Raw genomic sequence first — 13950 nt, 5'->3', positions numbered from 1 at the left:
CAAGATCGGTGCTCTGATACCATGTTAAGAATGAGAAAAATAGAATTGAAATCGAAGATGTGTATTCTCATTGATATTGATATCCTTTAAATAAGATACAAACTAGCAACTAATACCTATAGACAGAAAATATAAACTAATTAAATATTGAGAATAAAATAAAATATATTATAAATCAAATCACAAAGAGAAGTATATTAAAATATAATATCTAAGATATATTCCATAAATAAAATATCTCAATCGGTAATCATTTTAGTCTTATCTCTTGCTTCAACAAAAGGAATAATTAGATTAGATTACATTTTAGACTAACCCAGAATTTCGGGTTGGTTGAGTTGAAATTGTTTTACAACTCAGCCCTTAGTTTTCAAGTCCGTGTCGTGGTGTTGTTCAAATTTTTTAAATTATTTCAAAAACTTATATTAATCCACCATTCATAACATTCAACACAATATTAGAGTAATACACAATCTTTTAACACAAGTAAATGGTACGTTGGTATGCAATTGCGAGGGGGTGATACGACGTGTGATGCAGCGGATGTAAGAGCAATTGCGAGGGGGTGATACGACGTGTGATGCAGTGGATGTAAGAGGCAGTGGACGAAAATGTCACCATGTGATGTGGAGGTGAAACGAGCAAAAAAAAAAAAATCCTAAAAATGTTTCCGAATTTATTTTCCCTAGTTGATTATAGATTTATTTGTGTTTATTTATAACTTTTAATAATTTTTATCTAAAATTGCATCAGATAATTATGATTCGTGAATAAATAAAATTCTTTTAAAAAAATTAGCAACCCGACAACCCAACCAAAAAATAGAAGATTGAATTGAGTTAAGGCAAGAAAAAAAACCCTAGCAAGTTGGCATAGTGTCAACTCTTCCAACAGTCCCTGCAGGAGTACTGACAAACACATAAAAATAACCTCAACCATCTGACAAGTAAAAAAAAAAACATATTGGACAGCGATAAGCATTCATTTTCCACTTTATTTCCTTTTTTTTTTTTTTTTTTTTTTTTTTTTTTTTTGNACTTTTTTTCTTTTTTTTTTTTTTTTTTTTTTCATTTTTCTTTGAAGAATGAATAATAATAATAATAATATTACACAGCATTGGTAAGAACCTGACCACACAAATCATTTGAACTATGAATTTTCAATTTACAGTATGTACACATAGAATCAAAAGGGAGGAATATGAGGAAACCAGGTATCAGTCCCACCTCTGCTACCCCATCAATAACATTTCACTTATCTGTCAGTAGAATTGTAGTTTGTTGAAACCCAACAATCTCAACTTATATCAATTAGGACACCACACTTAATCACGACCACGACCACCACCACGACCTCCAGATTGTTCTCTGAGGCGCTGTAAATCCAACGGTCTGAGTATTGCGCTAAATTATGACCATGCCAAGGAGCACCTATCCTGCAAGAGACCCATTTGTGCACCACATTATAACCATGCTACCCTCCCTCCTTAAAAGTCCTTTCAAGTCAAACAGTTTGGCCAAAAGAACTCTACATCTTAAATCCAGACATACCTTTAATACTGTGACCCTACGGGTTTCGTGTGTGCGCGTGTGTTAAATTCGGTCAATTTAATTCATTAGTACTGCAGAGCCATTTACCCATGTGACAACAGGCTAGAAATAATAACGACAAGCTAAAACAAATAGTTTCACACAATTTATAATTACCTTCCTCAGAGAAAGCAAATACGCCACCAAGCATGTCATCGGTGTCCCCATCTTCCTCACATTTCTCCCTGTAATGAGGACTACCACTACTGTCAACGTCGTCAGTTAGAGCTTCTGCTGGGTCACGGCAGTTACTAAGACCTGTCGCTTTACAATACTCCTCTTGAAAGAATGGTTCATAATCAAATGAGTCGCCCATCGGTCCCTCGTCAAGAATGTTCATACTCAAGTCAGATCGGTTGGAACTTGCATTTGAGCCCTCACTGGCCCCTCCACATTTTGATGACTGAACTGCTTTTAAAATAGTTCTATCAGTGGAGAGTGAGCAACTTGTTGCAGTTGATGGGCTGTTAGTAAAATCGCTGCCTTCGCCTGGGGAAAGTCCAGTGCTCGATTGTTTAGAAGACACCGAAGCCCGCTCCTGGAAAGAGTTCTCTTTCATTACTGGTGAGGCCAAAACAGATCCATCCTTTTCATTCATCTTAATGTCACCCACAGGTTTGGCAATGGGTGGATTAGATATACCTGAAAATCATATTACAAAATTAGGGGGAAAAGAGACGCTGGACTATAATGAATTGATGATACTCTTGAAAATAAAATAAAATGCTTATAATAACCATCTGAATTTTCTTCGAAGCCACGTGAGTCCAACTTTAAATCTGAACCGATATCACCTTCTGAATACTTTATTCCATCACTATGAGAATCTAAACTTGGGCTAGAGCTTTTTGCACCAGCATGGCTCCTGCAGAAGCAACCAACAACTCCAACTTTCAGCCAATGAAGTGCCTTCACAATTTGCTAGATGATATGGGATCGCAAGTCATCAAGATAATTAATTCAGTATCAAGCCGTCAAATACATTTATCACAGATCTTACTCATAGGAACCATTCTCTTAAAGACACTGCAAGAAATGTACACAATAGAAAGAGGCTAATGAAATAGAAGAACAAATGGATTAAGACATCAGCAGTCTAACATCTACGAAAGAGGCTCCTAATATTAGACCAAAAACTTAACTATCCTACTTCCAAGTAAACCTCTCATTAACTAGAAGGTCAAAAAGACTACAATCCTCAATGAACCTATTGAATTTTCTCAGTCCCCCACCCACCAATTTTTCCAACGGGTTCTGAACATTGGGATCTCTTTAAAGACACGAACAAGGGATACAGAGACCTGATAACCCAAGCTCCTCCCAAAATGATTTTTTTACCTTTCAACCTTGAGGAACCAGACACCCTAGACAACCCCACCCACAAAGAAATAACGATACAATTTAACTGGCTAGAGGTATCAATTTTTCATTTCCTAATATATGCGAAGAGAAAATGTGAGACATAAAATAGAGAAATCCTGCCAGCTAATATTGGTAAATTAAAATGAAAAGAATATGGCAACACACTATTTGCAGCAATGTAATTAGACTCAATTATCATCACCTATCAAGCCAATCAGACTGTATCCCACGAAAATGGTCAAAAACTGGAAGCAAATCCTTCCGCTTTATTTCAACCTCATGAATAGGTACTTTCTCTATCTCAATTTCCCCATTCATATTATCTTTCATGCTACTTTCCTCATTAGACCCGGGAAAACCCATGGTATAGAAATGTACCTGCAATAGGGAGGAAAAGAAAACTGACTTAATTGATGCCTGAAAAAGAAGGAATTCAAGAGGGCACTACGACCAATACCATGGATTTCTGCCAGACAGGTATTCTCCCAGAGTTTATCTGCACCTCAGAATTGGATAGGTACAAGAGAGAACGGTCATGTGGCTTTACCAACTCCTGGTTTTCAAGATGATTCTCCTGTAAATAGGAAGTATCCTCAACAGGTTCGACAGTGTCTTTTCTCCTGAGAATAACTGAAGATATGCTTTCCTCCCTCTCTGGCCAAGCAGCTCTTCGGCAAACATCCCACCATTGAATAGGTTCAACTCTTACTCGCAGTTCCTCATCTTTCATCTGCATTGTAGCATTTGGACTTCTCAAAACAGTTTCACCACATTCTCCCCCCATTGATGGAAGCAGTTTATGTTGAATCAAATGGCCGGAAGGAGTATACACCAAAAGATGTTCCAAAGTATTTGAACTTAATTGAGAGGATTGCGGATTCTTAGGTATACAACTATGGAAAACAGCAGAAATAGCACCTGATGGGATGGAAACCTTTCCCGATGAAGAAGCAGTAACCATACTGACAGTATTAAGCCAACCTGAGTTACAATTTTTTATTCTGCTAACAACAGAAAGAGTGACAGGAGGAGGAGGTGGAGGAGAAAAGGATTGCTGGTTTGTGATGAAAGATGAAGTTGACCACCAAGGGACACATGAAGCAGGTATAAGATTAGGCCCATCAACAAAAGAATTGTGCATTTGAAGAACCGTTTCCCCTCCGAAGGGTGAAAGAGCAAAAATGTGGCAAGTTCCCCGAGATGAAACAATAGCTATCCATTGACTATAGTGGCTAAAACAAATGTCTTGTATTACCTGGATCAAAAGCAATAAAAAGAACTTCTCGTAAGCACATAAAATATAATGAAAAGTTAAAAGTCAAGGACGTACAGCTGATGTCATGCCACGATGAAGCTTATAAAGGTGCACATGAGAGGAGCTCCAATCGTAGCTTTGGGTGCCCGATCCATTTTGTATGCAGGATGGCATAATCCTAAAAATGTTAATATTGCTACCATGGGTTGAGGCAGTGACTAGAAGGGTCCCACTTGGATCAAAACAAAGAGCAGAAATCGGACTAGAGTGAGCCTTAAATTGTGATATAACAGCTTTGGAGATGAAATCTTTCAGAACAACCTGCAAAAAGAGCAACGTTGAGAATTGGGGGGAAACCCAACAGAATAGTCTATCCAAAATTGACCTCCTCCCAAAAATGAAAGAGATTCTCTAGTGCAACCTTGCGGTGTATAAGAGCTTTTTTATAGACCATATGGGATGAAAGAAACGACCCTTATGGCAAGGAAAGATCCTTTTATGTTAATTAGCTTTCTTGATTCTTTATTTATTTATTTATTTATTTATTTATTTATTTTGGCAATGTCTTGGTGCAAAAATTACTCCTCCTTTATGAATCCTGCTATCTCTTATCTAACATATCATGGGAACCTATTTTGGTATTTCCAAGGGCATGGAACAATCTGCTCAGATTTGTAATTTCATCGTATCAATGAAACTATAGCTGTTTAACTCTCAAAAGAATGACCTCATACTCTAACTGGCCATAGGAAGCATGAAGTGGATACCTGAACTCTCTAAAATCATAGGATAGCGAGCCCAATCTTAGTAGCCAATAACAAAAAACTTCACTGTCATTCAGAGATCAAGATGCATGATTTCCTTTAAGCACAAACATTAGTAGGTTGCTTTGAAATATCCTTTTTTTTCTTTTTTCTTTTTTTTTTTACAAGAAACAACTTCTCAGTGATATAATGAAAAGGAAAAATGTTCCAGAGATACAAATTCTAAAAGGGAGTGAAAATAAAATTTGAAAATTAAAAATAAAAATAAAAATAAATAAAAAAAAAAAAGAAAAAAGGACAAATACAAGAACAAGAACTTAGAAATATCTGTCTTTTTGTATTTTTCTGCTTTCAGAAATATCAAAAGAAGCTATAACATGTTAATTAATATAGGTAACAATTGTAAGAATATATCAGACTAGTTTTCAATGCAAATGCAAATGCAAAAATTAAAAAGTCCTGAAATCAAAAGACTAACCATTCCAGCAGCATCTGTTTCTGTAGAATGCAATGCCAGCCGCCCAACTTTCCGACTCGAATTTGATGAGAGTGGAGAGTTAGAACCATCAGGTACAAATTCTTGATAGTATTTAGACAATGTTTTATAACCCATGTCACCCAAATTAATTAGCCCAGCAGCCAAATGCTTACTAGATTCCATGGCATATCGGGCCACCAAACTCCCACTGCTAGGTGACGTTGATGGGCTTACACCAGGAGGTGTAAGACTCTGTGGGCTTAAACGTCCAGTATTTGACTGCAAAGGATTGTTGGACGCATAAGCCAACCATCTAGGACCCACAGCCATAGGTCCATAGCCAATATTAACCCCAGATGTTCCTTGGCCTCCCAATTGAGGGACTGGATACGTGAGAACACTAAATTTACTCTCAAGGGTGAGAGCATCGAAGCAATAAATCTGTAAATAAGAGGAATAAGTGATCAAAAAAATTTGAACTATAAACAATTACCAGCCTTCATAATCAATCCTATACTCATAGGAAACACATGATTGACTTAGGCAACAAAGCTATAAGAAGATCCATCAGAAAATAGTCTTGATTGTTTATAAGCCCCCAGAAAATGGTCTTCATTAACTACAAGAGCCCTGCAACCATCAATCCATTTGATATTTTGGGGAAAAAGAGCATCCATTATTAAATCAATTATATGGAAAGTGTTATGAAGTTGTTAATTATGCTAAAGAAAGAAAAAGGATAATTAATCTTTCTCAACTATGAACTCATTAATGAGAATGAGAATGAGAATGATATAGGCTTACTTGCGATGCAAGACCAACAGCCACAATTTCAGGACTGCATCTAATCATGTATACGGTTGAGCGAAATCTCAGAACATGAACATAATTCCGAGTTTTTAACGAGTAAAACCTAACAGCCATTGGGGAGAGGATAGTGTTATCTGAATGACTGTTAGGATATCCATCTCTCACCAACCCGTTTGTGCCACTTTGCATCAAACCTGAATTCTGGGCCTCATCACATGCAACCACCAAAAGTATTGGATGTGATTCTCCAAAGCCTTCCTTAACATCAGACTTCGCAGGAAGAGGCTGCATCTGCAAGAATGTGACTGGATCATCCCGTCTTGAAACCAGTTCACTGACACTGGGAGCATCTTCAACATCAAGAACTTGAAAGCCATTTGTATAACCAACTAAAAGCACACGTTTGAAGAAGGACGGACTGAGCTCAAGTCTGTCAAATCCAGCCCATAATACCTGTTGGACCATAATTCCAAATCCTTATTATACTGCATGTATTGCATCATAAGAAGCACACATGCAAGGGCAAGTACGACACAAACGAATTACATTCCACACAGAATAGGTTCTGTTGCACTGAAGATGCTCATCACAGACAAATCCACTGGCAAACTAATATCTTCCAGTTCTATATATGAAAACTTCTGATCAGAATGATGTTACAAATTTAAACACCCAAATCAGACTGGCGTACATAATGATAAAGTGTCTAAATCAAGGTTTTATACATCTGACAAAACCCAAGAATTTCTTTCAAAAAATTATACGATCCTAATGATAACTCAATAGTGTTCTCAGGTTCACAAAATTATTCATATTATGTTGCTTCTCTTCTCGGTCGTCCTACTTCTCTATAATTCATGTTTTATCTCTAACAAACATGGAATACACTTGATAGTAGAGTATAGAGTACAAATCAGAAAAAGGATGAGGAATCCTCTTTGAAAAAAAAAATAGTATAAATTGTAAAAAGCCAAACATATATATTCGTCTAGAACAATAAATGCTTAATAAAAGCTAAAAATGTAAAGCACTTGCATTTCTAGACCAACAATAATGAAGGAACAAAATTTCATCGCAAAATATCTTTAGAACCCTCATTTTTTTTTCGCTAAAAATGGTATATCGTTTTCCAATCAATCAACCCTACATAAAGCTAAAAACGCACGCTTCCTAATGGTTCTTTCTTTTACTTGCCAACTCCTCCAGAAATATCCTAGCAAAATCAGTGCACACATGCATTGGAAACATCCAACAAAAGATGAACTAAAAACACAAGTTAATATGACAAAGGAAGGAAAAGAAGAACACAAAGGAAGGAAATTCGACTCACAGAATCCTCGGATAAAATAACCCTAAACCCTATATCAAAAACCAGCGGTGGTCATAATGATTTAGAAGGGGGAAAACGCTGAACTAAGTAATGAGTTCACATTCTACACAGTTTTCGTTTTCTTTGCCAGAGATAACGTCTAGAACCTCGAAAAAACCAAATCTGCAGAAGCTAAAATCAACCAGAGACTTAATGAACAAGTATTCCGAACAACCAAAAATGACGGCACTAAAGCACCCAAGATCACCGATACAACCTCTAGAAGCCCCAGATACATACAGACCACCAAACTTTCTCCCAGACCAATCGTGAACAGAGCGAAACACAATTTTGGGGAAAATGAAAAATCAGTGCCGCAATTAACAAAATCAACAACAAACTAGACTCAAAAAAACAAAAAAGTAAAGTGAACCTGGTCCTTGTGATCGGGGGCGTCGCCAGAGATAGAGGCAGCGACGGAAGCACTGGCGGAGCGAACACCGGAAGAAGCAGTCTTAATACAGGACGAAATGAATTTCAAAGAATTCGGGAGAAATCCGTTGGCGCTCTTGTTGCTACTGCTGCTGTTGTTGCTGTTAACCTTAGCGTAGCTCTTCATAATAAAATCAGAAGCAAAAGAGAGAACGGGGCTGGATTACCCGGCCGTGACAGGAGGACTAGACCACGGAGGAGGGCGATCGGGAATCAGCATACGAGAAGGAAGGAGGCGGAAGCGGCGGTGGAGTTCGCCGGAGATTGAAACGGTGTCGTTTGGTTGCGGTGGTGGGTGTCGTTTTGGGGGAGTTTGACCTCTGGTTACACAGACACGGTTCCTTTCTCTATCTAATGGAAATCTCAATTTTTTTCTTTCTGTATTTTTCTTTTTTCTTTTTCTTTTTTCTTTTCCTTTTTCTTTTTCTTTTTGAATTAAAAGTTTTTTTTTTATTATTATTATTATTATTATTTATTTATTTAATGTTTCCGCCTCGAGCCACTATAAGATAGATGCGTCTAAAATTACCATTTCCCTCGTGGGTATTTTTGGAATTACCATTTCCACGAGGGTATTTTTGGAATTACCATTTCCCTCGTCTTGTCTCTAAGTTATTGTCGGAGTTGTATATATAAGCATATCGTAAGTAGAAAACCCAAATCGTACGGGTTGAATGACAAAGCATATTACTGACCTAGACCCACCGCTAGCAAATATTGTCCTTTTTAGGTTTTCCGTTACCGGCTTCCACTCGAGACTTTAAAATGCAGCCTACTAGGGGAAGGTTTCCACACCATTATAAATGATGTTTTGTTCTCCTCCCCAATCAATATGGAACATTAGAATCCACCCCTTTTGGGGATCAGCATTCTCGCTGGCACTCGTTCCTTTCTCCAATCGATGTGGGACCTCCGTCCTCCTCTCAGGTCCAGTATATATATATATATATATATATATTATAAAATAAAAAAAAGACCGTGTACTTGTTTCTAAATAAATAAAGAAAAAATAGAGAAATACTCGAATATGAAAATCGGTTCACCTAACAAAAAAAAAAAAAACAGTTAGTTTTCTAACATTTCTACTAAAAAAAATTATATTTTTAAGTTACTATTTCAGTAATATGGTTACAATCCAACTCAATTCTACCTTACTTTTAAAAGATTAAAAATATTTAAATATATAATATTCGTAATCATTTAATATTTAAAAAATATATTAATCAGAAAATATATCTTACCTTCGTAATCAGTTAAATTTGATTAGTAGTATATTTTATTTTATTCTCAAAATTTAGTTAGTTTATATTTTCCTTTGCGAATAAGAAAATGGGCGGTTTGAATGTGGGGTTGTTCTTATTTTACCTGAAGGGTTTGAATTAGCCCCCGATCGTATTTCTCCCCAGATTAAAGAAAAGATGGGCAATCTGTCTTTTCAAAGCTATCGTCCCACTAANCTATCGTCCCACTAAAAAAATATTCTTGTGATAGGGCCCGTTCTTGATCAGAGTGAAATCACATTTCCTATTCTTTCCTCGGACCCTGCGACTAAGAAAAATGTTAAGGTATTAGTTAGTATCTTGTATCCAAGTTGTGAATATGAATGAACATTGAACCTTCGATCTCATTCTTAAATATTTCTTAAATAATTAAAAAAATAACAACTCGTGTAAAATGAAATGACACGTGTAAAATTAGTTATTTTCATAATTCCAAAAAAAAAAATGGTCCGTGGAAGAAAGGTTAATAATGAAAGATGAGGGGTCTAGGGTGAATTTCAGAAACCTTCGGGGGTATTTATGCAAATTTATGAAAATATATTAAATTGAACAAACGAACGGAAAGGAACATCTGTTACGTTACGACAACGTGTACGAATATCTTAAGGNTTTTTTTTTTTTTTTTTTTTTTTTTTTTTTTTTTTTTTTTTTTTTTTTTAATTATTAAAATAATTTTATTTCTTGAGGCACACATTTGACCATCCACCACCACAATTCTTGAATCTAAAAAAGAAAAAAAAAAAGTTTTTTTCCTTTTTTTTTTTTCATTTTTAATAAAATTATGTTGATCGGTCTGTCCCTCCCGTGTGGCTACATGGGTGAAAAAAGGAAATAGAGGGATGGGGTTTCTCTCGGTTTTGACATAGCGGGCCCCACAACGAGCTATTAACTCAGTGGTAGAGCGCGCCCCTGATAATTGCATCGTTGTGCCTGGGCTATGAGGGCTCTGAGCCACATGGATAGTTCATACGGTTGGATGATGAAAGTTTCACATTGGCTAATTTAGGGAATGATCATGGATTTATAAGTGAGGAATACTAACTCTATTGGTACGAGGACTTTTGGGGAAACCTAAAGCAAAGCCAGGAGAGTTTATGCTCATAGTGGACAATATCATACTATTGTGGAGAGTTGTGTTCACACATACTTCTCCTGTTTGAACCGGGGTTTGAAACCAAACTTCTCCTTAAGAGGATAGATGGGTCATACTTCTCCTGTTTGAACCGGGGTTTGAAACAAAACTTCTCCTTAAGAGGATAGATGGGTCATACTTCTCCTGTTTGAACCGGGGTTTGAAACCAAACTTCTCCTTAAGAGGATAGATGGGTCATACTTCTCCTGTTTTGTACCGGGGTTTGAAACCAAACNGAAGAGAATCCAAATGCTCGAGGCTCTACCAGCTCGAGTTCCTCAGGTTCAGAAATTTGCTCCAACGAATCTTCGAAAGAAAAGATCGAAAATAGTGGAGATGAATTCAATTCCGTTAACGATTCACTCGCACTTGTGGCCGTGAACTCTCCGGAAGAAGCAGAAACCGGCGAGATGAAGCTGGTGATCAGTGAACGGGTGATTGAAGTTCTTAATGATCTGAAGCAGGCCAGAGAGAGAATTCAACGCTCAATGAAGATCTGTGAACTCAACATGATGAAAGTTAGCCCAGTTTGAACTGAGAGATAGAGAGAGAGAGATTTTGGATTTGTAGATGGGCCTCATAGCAAAGCCCATCAGGTCCAACCCACATAACAATGACAAAATGGATATCATTACTCGTTTCCGCAGTAAATTTTCTTTTTTTCTTTTTTTTTTTTTTTACTCTCAATTTTCAATTTACCTTCTTTTACCTCACTTTTTACCTATGACTAGATTCTGGACATACTTCAACATTGAATTATTATTTGTTGGATACAAAATCCAAACTATTAAATACAAAATTAAAAAAAAAATTTGTTTTATTTTCTATCAACCATTTTGTTTCAATTTTAACCAGGCACGTTAGCATGACATATTCTCCTGTTTGAACCGGGGTTTGAAACCAAACTTCTCCTTAAGAGGATAGATGGGTCGATTCAGGTGAGATCGAGTGTAGAGCAAAGCAAATGATCTCAACATTTCCGATATGGTCGAGTATCTTACTTCTCGGGTTATAAATATAAAAATTAAAAATTTAGTTTGTAAAGTCTAATAAAATATTCAAAATAAATACAAATTTATGTTACTTATACATATTGGCAAAGTATGTTGACTATTATTCTTTGATAAATTATTTATACTTCTTTTTGTAAAAAAAAAATTAAAAACTTTATTTTGTTGAATAAAAAATGTGACAAAAATAGAGTTGGAGAATATAGATATTATAATAAATGTATTTATAAACTCATCTAAAGTTGAACTCTTCATCTTCTCATCCACCAATGATCTTTAAGAATATTAAATGCATTGAAATTTATTTTATTCATTTCATTTATATTTTAACAGCTGGTTGGATTTTTTTATTTTCGATTTGGATAAAATTAAACATTTGGCAAACCGAAAATTTAGGTCGGTTTGCTGGTTAACATATTTTTGGTCGGGTGGGGTAAAAAATAACGCCCCATGCTTTTAACATAACATTTCATCATATACATATCATAAACATGTCAATTTATCACATATCTCGTACCATAACATATTGCATATCATATGACAACATATATACATCCGTCATTCACACGTCGTATCATAATCATATCGTATCGTTCCCTAACTTATTATAGCCTTAACATGCTTATACCTATCAACGTCATGTCGTTACATGGACGTACCTTAGTCATATCATCACAGGAACATATCCTAACGCTATCGTTCTATCAATCTATTACACACCTATCCCTTTCTACCCATAACTTAACCGTATTCTTTTATCAATCTCTCCTATCCATAGCACTTCGGTATGTAACTTAACCTTAACGTTTCATGAACGTATCTTGCTCATATCGTTACATTTCGTTTTGTGCATCCTTCTCGTATCCTATCTCAAACATATCATTGAACACATCATACAATTCACATATTATAATATATACATAACATATCATAAACATATCGATCCACAAACAATTCACTCATATCAATATATATGACACGTGCAGAACCACGGGGCATATGTCAACATCAAATATAATCATGCCGATAGTAAAGTCACTTACCTAATTAGCTTAGACGGGTGTCACCAATATATCCTTAATGAAAGTTCAATTTTGTCCTTTGAAATCCAAGTCAACCTAGGTAAACTCATTACATCAGTTTCAAGTTTGAACTCTATAAAATTATTTCTCTAATTTACATTGATCCATTGAAATCTATATATATATATACCATACTATTTTCCCTAAATATCTCATTTTCTATTCTTACGGAATATATTATTACTAGACAAAATTTTGTAGAGTTTCTCGCCCTTTGATATTTTGAGTTTTATTTTTAAATTCTGTTCACCAAATCTTTTCTCAATCTTCTCTCTAATTATTTTCATTCCGTAAACAGATTTTGATTCTCTAAACAAATATTACTCTTACCTGTATATATTTTCATTCTAAACAATATTAATAGATTGTTTCGGATAGATTTATAGAACTACCCACTAAAATTTTATTGATTCTAATCTTATTTCCTATAACTTAAAATGCTAACAAAAAAAATCTAATTAATTGGATATGGAAAAATGAGAAAAAATGAGACTAATTCTTACGTGATTTTGTAAAATATTGAATAAAAGACACAAGATCTTATTCTAACTTAATGTTTTGTAACGATAACAAAAACTAAATATTAAAAAAAAATTGTAACGATAACAAAAAGAAAAAAAAAAATATATGAAATAAATATACATTATATCTCTAATTTACTTTTTCTCAAATCTAACATTTTTTTTTCTATTGCTAGTGGAGAGATTTACCAAAAAATAAAGATAAACAAAGCAATAATTAAAGCAAGCCAATAATAAATAACAATTTCCATTTATTAACGAATGAATGAGCACAAATTAAGGGAGATGTTCTCAATAATAGGAACCAAACTATAGACCCTACCATTTATGATATCACCTTGAGGGCAACTAAGGCTACAAAGGAGCCTAGGGATGAAGAACGCTTGGAGTCGATCGTTAGTATAGGTCCAGAAATGACGGTATGAAGAGAGGGAGCCAAATCGTCCACTACGGATACGCAGACTGCAACGGACGGATAGATATCGCAGGGACCAAGATGGGTCCTGAGGAAATGAGAAACCACAATATATTAAATGTGGGAAGCAGCATTGGGGAAGGTGTATGACTGAATCCAGAGTTTGCTTCAAATCTAGTCATGTCACGACCTGTGTGAATGTTTGCTGAATCCATCACACCTAAATGGTGGTGAGAGAGTTCTCTTATTTATAATCATTTACATAATACAGAAATATGGTAAATTACAAATAATATGAAAATAGCGATAAAAGGAAAGAATAATAAATGAATACAATATATTTGCTTTTAATAAAATGACAAATATGGTAACCCGTAATGTAAGGCAAATATCTAGATATTTGCTTTATAATGAACGGTCAACTATCCTTAACACCCCCCCCCCCCCCCCC

General features: G+C 35.4%; 1 protein-coding gene across 1 annotated transcript; it reads right to left on the bottom strand.

Moving 5' to 3' along the window:
* Window positions 1–1116: 1116 nt before the first annotated feature.
* Window positions 1117–8434, bottom strand: LOC111784034 (autophagy-related protein 18h-like). Its single transcript, XM_023664855.1, has 9 exons — window positions 8001–8434; window positions 6253–6711; window positions 5449–5889; window positions 4282–4527; window positions 3409–4206; window positions 3154–3329; window positions 2327–2454; window positions 1707–2231; window positions 1117–1435 (listed from the first exon to the last, which is right to left on the bottom strand). The coding sequence occupies exons 1-9, from the start codon at window positions 8184–8186 to the stop codon at window positions 1431–1433; spliced, it is 2964 nt and encodes a 987-aa protein (XP_023520623.1). The 5' UTR covers window positions 8187–8434; the 3' UTR covers window positions 1117–1430.
* Between the last annotated feature and the right edge of the window lie 5516 nt (window positions 8435–13950).

Source organism: Cucurbita pepo, unplaced genomic scaffold (genome assembly GCF_002806865.2).
Source record: "Cucurbita pepo subsp. pepo cultivar mu-cu-16 unplaced genomic scaffold, ASM280686v2 Cp4.1_scaffold000149, whole genome shotgun sequence".
Taxonomy (NCBI): domain Eukaryota; kingdom Viridiplantae; phylum Streptophyta; class Magnoliopsida; order Cucurbitales; family Cucurbitaceae; genus Cucurbita; species Cucurbita pepo.
The sequence above is the reverse complement of the archived record's forward strand: the minus strand, read 5'-3'. Positions and strand labels throughout refer to the sequence as shown.